The 16,445-nt window shown below is 39.8% G+C and overlaps 1 protein-coding gene across 1 annotated transcript; it reads left to right on the forward strand.

Moving 5' to 3' along the window:
• The first annotated feature begins 2,886 nt into the window (after positions 1–2,886).
• LOC143594142 (protein C2-DOMAIN ABA-RELATED 5-like) lies at positions 2,887–5,132 on the forward strand. Its single transcript, XM_077073527.1, has 3 exons — positions 2,887–3,068; positions 3,164–3,259; positions 4,667–5,132. Exons 1-3 carry the CDS (start codon positions 2,958–2,960, stop codon positions 4,961–4,963), a joined length of 504 nt encoding a protein of 167 aa, XP_076929642.1. The 5' UTR covers positions 2,887–2,957; the 3' UTR covers positions 4,964–5,132.
• The last annotated feature ends 11,313 nt before the right edge of the window (positions 5,133–16,445 follow it).

The raw sequence follows: 16,445 nt of genomic DNA on the forward strand, positions 1-16,445 counted from the left end.
CCTCTGGCCATGGGAGCCTTTCGGTGGCAAATATCTCGGTGACGCTTTTGGTGAGTGGCGTCCATCTGGAGTTCCGGTTCGACGACTGCATGTTATCCCTTCCGCCTAACCGAGGGTGCGAGCCGGATGAGGTGTCAAAGTTTACCCTTGACTGCCAAATACCAAGCTTCCTCTTTTTGTTTTGTCGGGCGGTATAAACGTTATTTTCTCTCGTCCTCTGGGTGTAGAGGTTTGTGCTCTGGGGAAGATCTCTACCCAGTTGCTTCTCCGTTTCCGCAAAGCGTTTAGCTGCTGTCATGATGGCATCCCACGTGGATGGCATGCAATCTTTACCCGTCAAGGTGCGGATGAGCTCTGGGTCTTCCGCGCCCTGGATGAAAGCAGCGCGAACAAGATCTTCGCTAATAGTGCCCAGACTTAGCTTCTTTGAATTGAAGCGCGTGATGAAGTCTAGTAAAGACTCATCCTCCTCTCTAACGCAGTTGAGGATCGTCCACTGCTCTTCAGTATATTTTCTTTGTTGACTGAAGTGCTGGCTGAAACTTGTGTTGGAAGTCCGCCCAATCATAGATGTGGTGGACCGGTAAACGATCAAACCACGCCCTGGCCGCTCCAACCAGCGTCATCTGGAACATATAACACCACGTGGGTTCCGTCCAGTTGCTGACGGTTTGCCCCCGCTATGAATCTGTTCAAGTGATCGTCTGGGTCGGATATACCATCATAAGTGCCGATGTTGGACATCTGTTTGGCACTCTTCGGGGCGATTGCTTCCGCAATGTCCCTTGCAAACTTTGACGTTCCCTGCATTTGCAACAGTTGGTCTAAAGGTTTTGGAGAAGTCACGTGGGTTTCCCCCCGCGTTCCTTGGTTTGAAGGTTTTCTCCAAAATTCCTTCTCGGTTGGAAGTCCGTTTCCTTGCGCTTCCCTTTCGCCCTATGACGAGGGTTTGCGTCACTGTCGGACTCCTCCCAATCATCGTCCAAGTACTCGCACTCATTGCTCATGTTGAGCTGTTGTCGAGTGCTTCCGAATTCGTCAGCCTGTTGGAGTGAACGTAAGCGTTCATCCAACTCAGCTTGGAATTCCTTCTGACGTGCTTCCGCCCACGCTTTAACTTGATCAAGTGTTTGGCGGGGGGAGCCTCGTTTGTTGTTTCTCCAACTGGGTATCAATGAATCCCAGGGGAGGATTGTTTACTGCACTTGCCCCGGCTTGGGTAACCGGGGTAGTGTTCGTAAAAATTGTGTACTCGCCGGTGTTCCCCCCAGTAGCTGGGGTTGTGGTTACCGGAGTTTCTTGGTCACTCGTTGGCCTTGGCATCGGAGTAACCTTAACCATCTTTCCAGAGGTTTTGAAAAAACTGAAAAAGAATTAGTTCTAGCTTTTATGCACGGATGACGCCAATGAAGAAACACTAAGTGACCCCGGCGGATTACGGATAATCTTAGTGTTAAGTAGATGTTTCCCACGAGGGTTAGGTCCTGCAAAGATGATTATTCTTCTGATGACCTGCAAAACAGACACCGTGAGCTCGTTATTGAGAAGGGGGGGCTTCTGCCCACAGGGTTCACAATCTTCTGGACAATCCGAGTCTTGAGTTTCTATATATATATATATACCAACTTAAACAACATTTAATATTAAGATCATTAATTATAAATTCACATGCATATATATTAATTGAACAATATGAAAGATGATGTGACCTGATTACCCATCTTGATGACGACATATGGATCGCTGGATTTGCTATCACGAATGGCGAGATGGACGCCTCTTTTTATCGTGATTCTAAGAGCACCCGCCGGAATATCCATTAATCTTCTTCCTGTTTTTGGAAATTCTCTTGGCTAAAATTGCCCATGCAATGATTGCAGAATCTGAAACGGAACAAAAGAAATGGTGGTGTTGATCATTGAATACATGATGCGATTGTAATGAAATCGTGTCGATTTTGGATCGTGTGTGCAAAAACATTTATTTGTGATATACTAAATTTGCGTTTTATAATCCATGGATGAAATGTATTTCATAATTACTAATCTCTAGGCTTGTATGTGAAAACATAAATTACCATGTTATTGTTATGAGAAAATCACATATATTAACTTTTATGTTAAATTTATATAATTTCACGCATAGGCTGCAAGATCGAGCTTGAGCTTGGCTCATCGAAATTGTGACATGCGAAACTTGTGATCTTTATCATGTAAATGTTTTATACACTTGTAGAGAATATTGTGTTGTTTTATTGTAAGTCCTACATCAGTGTAGATGAATAACGCCCTGATGTAGAGGAATAACGCACTCTTCATTACAAGGGGGTGTAAACCTTCTCCACCAAGGCATGTTTTTGTAATCGACGAGCAATACTTCAGGTTAAAACAAAAACATGAGTTCCTGGATGAGTAATACACCGAGAGCAGATCATGCAATATATTGGCATGGTTTACTTGGCCTATTATATTAATAATAACATTATAAAGTGTTACTCGTATTCACGCATAAATATGAAACATGCTTAATCAAAACGCAAAATGATTTTTAATGAGCTCAATACAGCACGACACGACACGACACGACATAAATAACGATAAAATTTAGATTTGGGCCAAAAAAATTAACCCTACAACCAAAACCAACAAGATTAAAATCCCTAGCATCACATTTCATATCATTCCGGGTTAAAACACAAGAAAATGTGACAATGGTCATTCACATGTACAATTAGTGGTCACAAACACATGCACGTGTGATTAACATGCATGAACATCTAATCCCAAAATTCAAATCTCACACACAACATGCATGCATTTCCTTGGATTAACAAAAACAAAAAAAATATCTCAATTTCCGATTAATTGCACCTTCTTTCTTCTCACTTTTATCATATTAACAACAACATAATAATCGTATGGGATTTAAAAATCAGGTTTTGGGGATCTTGTTGTCTAATGGACAATCTGTTGGGTCTTCTTAGAATTAGGGTTAAAAGAGGTATAAATCTCGTTATTCGTGATTTTCGATCCAGCGATCCTTATTGCATTTTGAAACTGGGCGATCAGGTTATTATTATTAATTTTTTCATGAACGTATTCAATTTGATTCGATTACATGCATGCATGGTGATAACTGTTTGTTTGTGTGTTTGATCATGTAGAAATTGAAGACTCGCATTATCTATAAAGAGCTAAATCCCGTGTGGGATGAAGATTTGACTCTTTCAATCGAAAATCCTGATCTTCCGATTGAACTGGTACGTAATATGATATCCTGAACGAAGATCTAACCTTGTGTTTATGTTTATATCTTAAATTGTTCATATACACAATAATTATTAATTAGATTCACAAAGCAAAGATTAAAAGAGCTTGAATTAAAAAATTAGCATGTTTAATAAATGAACCCGATCCGAGTGGGCTAGCGAGCCTAGTGTGTGTATATATATATATATATAACTCTCTTTTTATATTGAAAATATGTTTCTTACAAAAAATATGGTAAAATAACTATACGTTAATATGTTATGAATAAAAAATATATGATTAAAACATATATAAAAATTATTATTCACACATATCATTTTTCTAATGAATAATAAACGAATTGAACCTAACGAAAACAAAATACTCACGAGTTGAGCTTGAGTTTTAGGAATTGACTCGAAACAAGCCGATCACATGCTTGAGTTCTTGTAATTAATGAGGGCCGAGCTCCAGCCTAGTTGGCTTGGGCCCAACTCAACTCATCTACACCCTTAGTCAAGACGTTAGTTCTTTATGCCATTTTAACTTGATATTGATTTCATGACCCTTTGTTTATGAAATTTGTACGAGTTGAGTCAGATTATGCTTTATCTTTAACTGGTAACTTGTGAATTAAAAGATTAGCTATAACAAGTTAAATTAAAAATAATTTTTTTTAACTAAAAAATATTTCAAGACAACCCAACCTAACATGTTCCATTGTGTAAGAATATTTACCCATTTGACCTTATTTGTTTTGACTGTTACCAAGCCCAGCCTTGTATAACTTCATTATAATCCAATGAGGCATAAGTCACCTAAAATGTATTTTTATATAATCCACTAAGTCATTTAACCAAACACGCATATTATTATTTAGTATTATAAGTTATATCATATTTGACACAAAGAACTTAAGTATTCGTTAAAAATGTAATGCGACAAGAGAACCCGACTTGTTTCATTGTGTAAGAAACTGTATTCATTTGGCGTGACCCGTCTTGGCTTGTTAGATAACATGTATGACTACTCAATGTAGTTTAACCAGTCATAAGCAACTGAAAATGTATAGTGATATAATCCCACTAAATCATTTCCTAAAAGATAAATTAGATTATTAAACAATTAATAAATTTTCTTATCATTATACATTTCATTAAAGATAAATTAGACTATTATACAATTTTATTAGTTTTTTTTGGTAAAAAAATGTTTCAAGAATCCGACATTTTTTAATGTGTGCCATGATACAAGCATTAGAACCGAATTTATTTAATTTGTTACTCAACTCGTGTGACCTTACTTTAGTCCAATGACATCTGTGGATCCTTTTAAGACTTATACGCTTCTCACAGGTTTTTTAATTTTACCTAAGCATATGAATCATATTCTTATACGCATGCATATATGTGTTGCAGGAGGTTTATGATCATGACACGTTTAGTAGGGACGATGAAATGGGAGATGCAGATATTGACATCCAACCATTTCTTGAGGCACATAAGATGCACTTGGACCCGCATACGGTCACAAATGGCACTATTCTAAAGAAAGTTGAGCCATCCGAGTCAAATTGCCTATCGGAAGAAAGCTGTGTGACATGGAAAGATGGTATGATCTCTCAAAATATGCTTCTTAAATTACGGAACGCTGAATCTGGAGAAATTGAACTTGAGTTGCATTGGATTGACCTACCGGGAGCCCATCACATTTAGAGTGTGTTTTAGAATGTTCTATATGTTGGTAGGGTTAACCATCAACAACGGATCTAGAAGGGATTAGGGTATTATTTTTTCTATTTTTTTTTTGTAATTTTTGTAGTGTAAAATAAAAATATATAAGTAAAAATAAAATACAAAATATTTGTAATACGTATTTTGAATTACGTTTTTATAACAATGGTGTGTGAAGCATGTTAAATTTTTGATTCGTTAATATTGTTAACGAATCAAAGTGAGCTACAAATGTTCCTTGGTTGCATGGAACTAATATGCTTACAAACCCAACAAGTCCAAAAATAAGAGATCGACCATTTTGAAATGGATCACAAAAAAGGAATGTGTCAAAGAAGCATGATTGATTTGATGATATTTTTGTTGATTCATTTATGTTCCTAAGAAAAATCCAAACAACACTTGATAATATTTGGACAGATAACATTTTACTACCCTTTTAAGATCTTGACAGATTTTGGTTGTCTTCTTATTTAACATTATCTTGAAATAATTTGTATGTTATTTGTATTCTTGTGACTTTTAGCTTAGTTTCATATTCATATGCTCATTGACTTGTTTAAACAATATTTCATTAAGATTTATCATTTTTGAGCTCACTAATTTCTTTCAGGACTATTGGTTTTCATTGGTCCCAAGTATTTCATTTTTGCCGGCGCTGGTCCCAACTATCACTTTATCTGCCAACGGTCCCAACTTTCACACATGTGTCTGCCACCAGTCCACGACTAACCGAGTACTAACTCCGTTATGTTTTAGATGACGTGTCCATCCTACGTGTTAAAAAACCTTGACGTGGCTGCCTGCGTGTATATTAATAACAAAAAACCCTTCTCCTCCTTCACAAATCTGCAAATTAAAGTCAAAATCAAAACCAATGGGGTTAGGGTTACTAGCTTCCAAAGCTCTCCGATCCAAACTCATACCAACAAACCCTAGACTCCTCCGTACCATCACCTCAACACCGGACCTCCACAAACCCGAATCCGCAGCCGAACCGGATCTCCCGAAGTGGACACCGATTGCCGGAGCCAGGGTTCATTTCCCCAACCCGGATGACGTCATCGAGGTCTTTGTGGACGGCTATCCGGTTAAGATCCCGAAAGGTATGACGGTGTTGCAGGCGTGTTCGGTTGCCGGTGTGGACATACCGAGGTTTTGTTACCATGACCGCTTGTCGATTGCCGGGAACTGTCGGATGTGTTTTCACTAAACTTTAGTAACCCTAACCCCATTGGTTTTGATTTTGACTTTAATTTGCAGATTTGTGAAGGAGGAGAAGGGTTTTTTGTTATTAATATACACGCAGGCAGCCACGTCAAGGTTTTTTAACACGTAGGATGGACACGTCATCTAAAACATAACGGAGTTAGTACTCGGTTAGTCGTGGACTGGTGGCAGACACATGTGTGAAAGTTGGGACCGTTGGCAGTTAAAGTGATAGTTGGGACCAGCGCCGGCAAAAATGAAATATTTGGGACCAATAAAACCAATAGTCCTTTCTTTTAAGGTCTTTCTTATCATTTTTTGAAATATTAATCTCATTATATAATTCTGAGTGAAAAACACACAAATAATTATATTTGTATTATATAACTCATCATAATTTACATGTGAGTTGGTATTTTAACTTATCATAATTGATATGCGAGTTATTTTTATCAAGAGGAATTGCTATTCGAAGGCTATGAAATAAATTCCTATCATTTGCGTCATCCTCAATCTTCAAATACTATTACTTTATTTTATTCAAGATATCTATAATTATTCTATAGATGTAATACCTTAAAAATATCATGTATAAAATGTCTCTCTTAAAAAGTGTAGGGACCTAACGGTATTTCCAGACAAAAATAATTTGAAGTTTTATGTGACAATCGTCAATTTCAGGTTAACCTCGTTAACTCAACTCCGTTAATTCAAACTTTAAGATCGTTGAATCTATAACGCATACTTCATTACATTTAAACTAGGGTTTAAATGACGCTTAACACTTACTACATGTGTAGTAGTCTTTCGGGATTTGCACCGAAACGCAAACGATTGAGGAATAAACGAAGCACACTAAAACACTAATGATGTGATAACTATGTGTTAGGATTATGTGTTATATTATTGTCATGATTATGTGCAAGTTAGGATAGAATGTTCTAGAAAAACAACACTTGAAAGTAGAAGGACTAGAGTGTAACTTGTTTGTTTATAAATATATCACTAATAAACAAACCCTAACCTATTATTCTAAACCTACAACACCACCGATCGGCTCTCTCTCCCTCTCTTGACCCACGGCTGCCGTCCACCATCACACACATATACACATCAAATCAAGAGATTAATCCAAGAACTAGGTGCTAGGAAGGTATACTTGATCATCTCTTACCTCTTTGTTGTTTAATTTTGATGTTTGATGGGTTGTGTGAAAACCCTAAATCGGCCGATCTTGTATGTATGTGATTGTTATGATTCTTGTTAGTTGGATAATAGATTGATAACTAGATTGATATTGATACATGATTGATTGTTGTTCTTGATTTGAATTAAAACACAAACCCTAATCTTGTATGTATGGTGTGATTGATATGCATGGATAGTAGTTATAGTGTCTAGAGGGTTATATGGATGCATGATAGTTCATAGATTGTTATTATGATGAGTTTTGATGTGAACAGATTCTGGACAGAACGTATATACGATGTTTAACTGACTGTAACGAAGTGTAAACGTGAAAATTGATTGAGATTGTGGGTACTGCAGTAAACTAGGTTGAGTCTAGTTTCTATGAAGTATAAATTCGTAATTTTTGGATAAGTGGAAGTATACTTTTATGATTTTACAAAAACGTGATGCAAAGCTGAGCTGTTAGACCTGCTGTTAGGTTATGTTGTAAATGTTATATCTCATGAACTACGAGACCAATTGGGTTGGTTCCACCTCTGGAGGTTGACTCACTGAGTTAGGAACCAAACCCAAGTGGTCTTGCATTTATTGGATTTTTCGTTTAACGGGAATTGCAAATAACATTCTGATGTGCATGAATCTGACTGATATAAGTTAGCTGTAATGTTTTGATCATTATGAACAATCTATATGGAATAAAAATAAGATAAAAGATGTTCTGGAAACCTAAGATATGTATGCTCCTGTGGTAATTTTTGGTAAATTAATTGAGACGTTATAATCGGTAAACTAGTGCAATCTTTCAAGTAGAAATTCTGTCATAACGAAACTAGCTGCTGAGTTGTATAGGAATGCATGAAATATGATAGTTTTTATATAATTGTTGTATTTTGACCAAAATACCCTTGCGGGGAATAGTTGCTAGTTGATTGCCATGAATTGACCAAATTGCCCTTATGGGGAATAATGGTTAGTTAGTCTTTGTTTGTTGACCAAAATGCCCCTACGGGAATAATTGCTAATAAGTATGTTATTAATACGTGACACGAAAGTAATTGCTCACTCATGTATCGTATCACAATTTTACTTGTTTAAGTCACACACGATTCACAAACGAAACACGAAACATGTTACGTGCATAGGTATTATGTGCCGAGTCTAGAGACTCGTTAAACATTCCGATACTTAGAAAATCTCTTTGTTATTTTAGAACGCTAGAGAGTTTTCTACGACGCGCATCACTCGGTGATCTAGATCGGATATTCTTCGCAAACAGTGAGTTCACTTACCCCACTCTTAAACTGTTTTCAAACGTTTTTCACTTGGGGGAGATAACATACTCCGATAAACATATTTTCTGAGATAAACGCATATGAAAGATTTTGTTATAAATTATATATCACTTGTAAAGGCTAAGCGGCATACGTAACATTTGAAGTCCCACACATCGGACCGGTTAATATTTGGAATAGCGAGTCACTTTTGGGTAGTACTACTGGGTTTGACAAACCCCACCCGACGCTAAGCTCAACTGGAGGTTGAGTGGGTGTAAATTTTGGCTAACACTTACCATGGTCTGGAGGACCTGGTGACGGGCACTTGATAAACAGTCAGCTTCGGTCGCGAACCACTTAGCGATACTTGTTGTATAGATTAGCTACCTATCGATATATAATTTGACATAACACTATCTGGTAATGCAAAACACTTAAACGCTGTAACGTGGTTACACACTTAAACGCTGTAACGTGGTTACACACTTAAACGCTGTAACGTGGTTACACACTTAAACGCTGTAACGTGGTTACACACTTAAACGCTGTAACGTAGTTACACACTCAAACGCTGTAACGTGGTAACACACTCAAACGTCGTAACGGGGTTACGCAACATTTAAACGTCGTAACGAGGTTACGCAAAACGCTAAACGATTTATCTTATTTTACTTGTGAACTGTAACATCCTAAAATTTTTATATTGATAAATAAAAGAAAGTTATGTTTAGTAATTTCACGTTTTAGTTATTTAATGTCGAGTAAGGAACGGGTCTTGGGCTTAGTTATTTTATGAACTCGGCCTGTCTCAACCCGTAGGAAGCCAACCCGAGCCTAACCAAACCCGTAGTATATAAACGAAAGTTCTTGACACTTCCACCATTTTCACCATCTTCCTTCACTTACACCCACCCAAACACTCTCATTTCTAGAGAGAGAAGCTAGAGAGAGAAAGTTCTCAAATCACAAATCCGAGTCCACAATCTTGTTCCTAATCGTTTTTGGTAAGTCCCTCTCGAAAATCATCCGTTTTCATAACCATTTCCGACCTCAAATCGAGCAAAAACTCCCATTTTCGTAACTTGAGTTTTCGGGTCAAAAACCGCCTTGTTTTGGTGTCAAAATGCAAGCTTTTGTGTTTAAAAGTACTAGGAATCGATAGCCCTTTCAATCCCGAGCATTTCCATGTCAAAAACTTCGATTTTGGGTCAAAAATCTGGAAAATCTGGAAAACCCGTGGGTTTCTCCGTCGCCCAGCTTGAAGGAGTCGAATCAGACTCATTCGATCGAACCAGTCGATCGAATCAGTCCATTCGATCGAATGCGTAGATCGAACAAGTCCAGTCGACCGAATAGGGAAGCAACCGAATGGTCTCCAACTCATTCGATCGAATGAGTTTTGTATTCGATCGAATGAGTGTTGTATTCGATCGAACGTGTTCCTGTTTGATCGAACGTGTTGTATTCGATCGAACGTGTTCCTGTTTGATCGAACGTGTTCCTATTCGATCGAACGTGTTCCTATTCGATCGAACGTGTCCCTATTCGACCGAATCAAGCCAGAACCAAGCTGTTTCCAAGTTCGCCTAAGGTTTAACTTCGCCTGAAGTGAAGTTCGTTTATAAAATAAATTAAAAACCTAATGGAAAATGTGTTAAGGCAGTTATCGAAAATAAAATTTTTCCAAGCTGACCTGGCAGCTTAACCCCAGCCAGGGGCTCTGCCCCTTGGACCCCGCTAGGGGCTGCCGCCCCTAGAACCCCGCTACCAGGGGCGCTGCCCCCGGACCCCCGTTCGTTGTGGGTCATATAAAGATAGAAACGCAACATAAGTAGTAGTAGCTAATTGATACGTGTAAATATTATACAGTTAGCCGTGCGCAGCTCAAGAGGGGAATAACTATTAACGGAGAGCGTAACAGTATTCAGGTGAGTTTCTAGCCCCATTTATGTGTTATGTTTTCGGGGCTGTGTGCATACTCGATGTGTTGTTAATACATTTATCCTAAGTGATAAGTGTATGCCATATGTGATATATGTGATGGATATGAATGGTTGCTTGTCGGTACGCGAACGATCTTCGGATATTGCGCGTACTGTCAGGTCAAAAATAAAGGTACGAATATTATACATCGAAGATGCATGAACATTACAAATGAATACTTGTCGGGGCGTGAACGATCTTCGGATATTGCACGTATCGACAAGAGGTATGGTTGTTAAATGAATGATGTAAAGAACGCCTAGGGTGTTCTTATGCTATGATGTAATTATTGTATATGTGAAGTAGGTGTATGCAGGTACACGAATGGTATGTGAGTTCTACGTTCGACATAGTAAGTTAGGATGGCAAATCCCTCTAGCTTTTGTCGGACATAGACTCGGCTGGTGATGGCGTAGTTAAGGACTGCGGGCCTTATACGTAAAGTAGATGATAGATGTAAACGTAGTTAAGGACTGCGGGCCTTATACGTAAAGTAGATGATAGACGTAAACGTAGATAGGGACGGTGGGCCTTATACGTGTTACAGATAATAGACGACAACGTAGTTAAGGACTGCGGACCTTATACGTATTATAGATAGGCATCAGCATAGGAAAGGACTGTGGACCTTATACGTGCTGTAGTTGTATTGTGGTAGCATAGGGGAGGACTGCGGACCTCGTACGTGCTATGGTTTAGGTTGCAACATAGGGGAGGACTGTGGACCTTGTACGTGTTGTGGATGTAGGATGGTATAGGGAAGGACTGCGGACCTTGCACGTACCATAAAGGGTGAACATAGGTAAGGACCGCGGACCTTTTACGTGTTCACGACCTTGAGTACAGGTATAGACGGCGGACTATGAACGTACTCTCGGTAGACTGAGGTTAGTGGTTATAAATATGTGTGTATGTATGGTAGTAAGTGTGTATGTAGAACAGAAGGGTAACTAGTGAAGTATGGATATGTATCTACGGATATGTATGTATGTGTATGTATTGTATGGCGTTCGATTAACTAGAACTCACTCAGCGTAGCTGACTTTTAGTATGCACGCAGGTGAGCTGATTACAGAGTTAGCATGAGGATGACACACGGCATGGATTGAACGGCTGGCATCTGAAGAAAGAAGTAAAGATGTTTTAAATATAAAGTTTTGTGTTATGGTATCAAAGAAAAGGTTTAACGTTTTGTAACAAATGATTGATGTTTTATATTCCGCGAAAAGTTTTAATAAACTCTGATTGAAGAACTGTGTTTATGAGTAAATCCGACGCTAAAGTAGGGCTACCGGGTTCGGGGCCTTACAAGTTGGTATCAGAGCATAAGTTCGAGAGATTTAAGCATCCTACATGCTTAGACTCGAACAGAGAATGAGATTTAAAATGAGAAAGAAAGAAGATGCCAGTTCAAGAATGCCATGTGTCGCTCAAGCAAGATCAGTAAAGGTAAAGTGTATGATTAAATGATATATGTTAATGAGAAAGAAAAGATACGTGAACGGCAGGGATAGGAATAATTGATTGTTTGACTTGACTAACTGCTTAAGTAGAACCAGCACCAATAGACTCATAAAGGGAAGTGTATAGGACACGGAAGGTAACGTGATCAGCTAATCACAACTGGCCACTGTTATTACCTGTTAGCCTTACTATCCTTGTACTAAATAGTTCCTTGAGTGATGATGTTTGTGTTTTTCCCTTTTAGAATACGGATGGCTGGAGCTGGAGAATTTGTGGGAACTGGGGGTCGCACAGGACGTCGTGGCAGGCCTCGTCTTGTCCGGCAACCCTCGGTAGAAGAAGCTTCCCACACCGAAGATGAAGGAAGCGCAGCTGGAGGAGACCAGAACAACAATGAAGAAGTTCAACTTAGCCCTGCAGTTCAAGCAGCCATTGTTCAAGCTGTAGTTGCTGCTGTGAAGAACCTGAATCCCGAAGGATCTGCTGGAAGCCGTGAGCGAACTGCTGAAGGGGCAGGGGGTGATGGTAAGGAGGTTGGGGAAGGAGAAAGAGGGGCCTCGAGCGAGGATAAGTCTGTGAAAGTCGATGATAGGAGAAGAGGACAAGGTGGGTGCAGCTATAAGTCCTTCAAAGGATGCGACCCGCCGAAGCTGACTGGGTTGGGAGACGCAATCGCTACTCTCCAATGGATAACCACTATGGACAAGGTTATCCGCATTAGCGAATGCCGTCCCGACCAAGCTGTGGGTTATGCTACTCAGTCATTTGTGGAAGAAGCTATGTATTGGTGGGAAAGTGTGGAGCAGAGAAAGTCTAGGGATGAGATCAAGGCGTTGAGATGGGACGATCTGAAAGAGTTGGTGATGAAGAAGTTCTGTGCAGATGCAGAGGTTGAAAGGACGGAGATGAAGTTCCTGAATTTGAAGGCCGGTATGATGACGCATCGTGAGTATACTACTGAATTCAGCCGACTATCTAGATTGGTGCCTGATATGGTTGACACTGAGGTCAAAAGAATCAAATGTTATGTGAGGGGATTGCCACAAAAAGTCCGCATGTTGGTCAGGGCAAATAAACCTGCTACTTTTGACTCTGCTGTTGAACTTGCAGAAGTGGTTTATGCTGACCTGGCTGAGGACGATGTGGTGGTGGGGGAAAAGAAGGAGAAGAAATGGGCTACCTCTGCTAAGCGGTCTGGCGAGATGGTGACAACAACTGATGAGAGGAAGGCCAAGGTTGGGAACAAGGATGCATGTAAGACGTGTGGGCAAGTACACCTGGGAGAATGCAAGACTGGGACAGACAGGTGCTATCGGTGTGGAAAGAGTGGGCATTATTCTCGAGAATGCCCTGATCGTCCAAAGTGCTTCAAATGCGGAAAAGCTGACCACATGGCTAGGGATTGCAAGGAATCAGGGGCGGTAGGTGCGAAAGGATGAAGACTTTGGGAAACTGCAGAGAGGAACACCTGATGAAGGAATAATTGCTCATGCAATGGTTTTATTAAATTACATTTGCTTAAGAACTTGTTTTGTGTTAAGGTCTAAAACTTATGTTTATCTGTGGCGTGTAATTATTTTGAGTTTGGTTAAGAATGATTATTATGTTATGGTGAAATGTTGTTTTAGACAATAATGTTAAAAGTACTAATCGAAACCCTTAGAAGGAGGAGATGAGTCTTGGTGCATCGAGGGTCTCATGGACAAGCTACCTTAAATAGCTAAAACACATGACCACCATTCGATGGCTGTAAAGTCGGAAGTAGGAAGGGTAACTCAGAAAGCGAAGGCATTTCTATAAAACGTGTAAATGTAAGAAGTTTTCCTTTTATAGGGAATAAGTTAGGTTTCGGGGACGAAACCTCTTTAAGGAGGGAAGACTTGTAACATCCTAAAATTTTTATATTGATAAATAAAAGAAAGTTATGTTTAGTAATTTCACGTTTTAGTTATTTAATGTCGAGTAAGGAACGGGTCTTGGGCTTAGTTATTTTATGAACTCGGCCTGTCTCAACCCGTAGGAAGCCAACCCGAGCCTAACCAAACCCGTAGTATATAAACGAAAGTTCTTGACACTTCCACCATTTTCACCATCTTCCTTCACTTACACCCACCCAAACACTCTCATTTCTAGAGAGAGAAGCTAGAGAGAGAAAGTTCTCAAATCACAAATCCGAGTCCACAATCTTGTTCCTAATCGTTTTTGGTAAGTCCCTCTCGAAAATCATCCGTTTTCATAACCATTTCCGACCTCAAATCGAGCAAAAACTCCCATTTTCGTAACTTGAGTTTTCGGGTCAAAAACCGCCTTGTTTTGGTGTCAAAATGCAAGCTTTTGTGTTTAAAAGTACTAGGAATCGATAGCCCTTTCAATCCCGAGCATTTCCATGTCAAAAACTTCGATTTTGGGTCAAAAATCTGGAAAATCTGGAAAACCCGTGGGTTTCTCCGTCGCCCAGCTTGAAGGAGTCGAATCAGACTCATTCGATCGAACCAGTCGATCGAATCAGTCCATTCGATCGAATGCGTAGATCGAACAAGTCCAGTCGACCGAATAGGGAAGCAACCGAATGGTCTCCAACTCATTCGATCGAATGAGTTTTGTATTCGATCGAATGAGTGTTGTATTCGATCGAACGTGTTCCTGTTTGATCGAACGTGTTGTATTCGATCGAACGTGTTCCTGTTTGATCGAACGTGTTCCTATTCGATCGAACGTGTTCCTATTCGATCGAACGTGTCCCTATTCGACCGAATCAAGCCAGAACCAAGCTGTTTCCAAGTTCGCCTAAGGTTTAACTTCGCCTGAAGTGAAGTTCGTTTATAAAATAAATTAAAAACCTAATGGAAAATGTGTTAAGGCAGTTATCGAAAATAAAATTTTTCCAAGCTGACCTGGCAGCTTAACCCCAGCCAGGGGCTCTGCCCCTTGGACCCCGCTAGGGGCTGCCGCCCCTAGAACCCCGCTACCAGGGGCGCTGCCCCCGGACCCCCGTTCGTTGTGGGTCATATAAAGATAGAAACGCAACATAAGTAGTAGTAGCTAATTGATACGTGTAAATATTATACAGTTAGCCGTGCGCAGCTCAAGAGGGGAATAACTATTAACGGAGAGCGTAACAGTATTCAGGTGAGTTTCTAGCCCCATTTATGTGTTATGTTTTCGGGGCTGTGTGCATACTCGATGTGTTGTTAATACATTTATCCTAAGTGATAAGTGTATGCCATATGTGATATATGTGATGGATATGAATGGTTGCTTGTCGGTACGCGAACGATCTTCGGATATTGCGCGTACTGTCAGGTCAAAAATAAAGGTACGAATATTATACATCGAAGATGCATGAACATTACAAATGAATACTTGTCGGGGCGTGAACGATCTTCGGATATTGCACGTATCGACAAGAGGTATGGTTGTTAAATGAATGATGTAAAGAACGCCTAGGGTGTTCTTATGCTATGATGTAATTATTGTATATGTGAAGTAGGTGTATGCAGGTACACGAATGGTATGTGAGTTCTACGTTCGACATAGTAAGTTAGGATGGCAAATCCCTCTAGCTTTTGTCGGACATAGACTCGGCTGGTGATGGCGTAGTTAAGGACTGCGGGCCTTATACGTAAAGTAGATGATAGATGTAAACGTAGTTAAGGACTGCGGGCCTTATACGTAAAGTAGATGATAGACGTAAACGTAGATAGGGACGGTGGGCCTTATACGTGTTACAGATAATAGACGACAACGTAGTTAAGGACTGCGGACCTTATACGTATTATAGATAGGCATCAGCATAGGAAAGGACTGTGGACCTTATACGTGCTGTAGTTGTATTGTGGTAGCATAGGGGAGGACTGCGGACCTCGTACGTGCTATGGTTTAGGTTGCAACATAGGGGAGGACTGTGGACCTTGTACGTGTTGTGGATGTAGGATGGTATAGGGAAGGACTGCGGACCTTGCACGTACCATAAAGGGTGAACATAGGTAAGGACCGCGGACCTTTTACGTGTTCACGACCTTGAGTACAGGTATAGACGGCGGACTATGAACGTACTCTCGGTAGACTGAGGTTAGTGGTTATAAATATGTGTGTATGTATGGTAGTAAGTGTGTATGTAGAACAGAAGGGTAACTAGTGAAGTATGGATATGTATCTACGGATATGTATGTATGTGTATGTATTGTATGGCGTTCGATTAACTAGAACTCACTCAGCGTAGCTGACTTTTAGTATGCACGCAGGTGAGCTGATTACAGAGTTAGCATGAGGATGACACACGGCATGGATTGAACGGCTGGCATCTGAAGAAAGAAGTAAAGATGTTTTAAATATAAAGTTTT

The sequence above is a fragment of the Bidens hawaiensis genome, unplaced genomic scaffold (assembly GCF_021521415.1).
Source record: "Bidens hawaiensis isolate Kalapana, Puna unplaced genomic scaffold, B.hawaiensis_p1.1 tig00043130_1, whole genome shotgun sequence".
Taxonomy (NCBI): domain Eukaryota; kingdom Viridiplantae; phylum Streptophyta; class Magnoliopsida; order Asterales; family Asteraceae; genus Bidens; species Bidens hawaiensis.

Excerpts from the sequence above, each read along its gene's own strand:
- LOC143594142 (XM_077073527.1), top strand. The coding sequence starts at position 2,958 with ATGGACAATCTGTTGGGTCTTCTTAGAATTAGGGTTAAAAGAGGTATA. Across the intron at positions 3,069-3,163 it reads TTTTGAAACTGGGCGATCAG|AAATTGAAGACTCGCATTAT; the intron begins GTTATTATTATT and ends TTGATCATGTAG. Across the intron at positions 3,260-4,666 it reads CTGATCTTCCGATTGAACTG|GAGGTTTATGATCATGACAC; the intron begins GTACGTAATATG and ends TATGTGTTGCAG.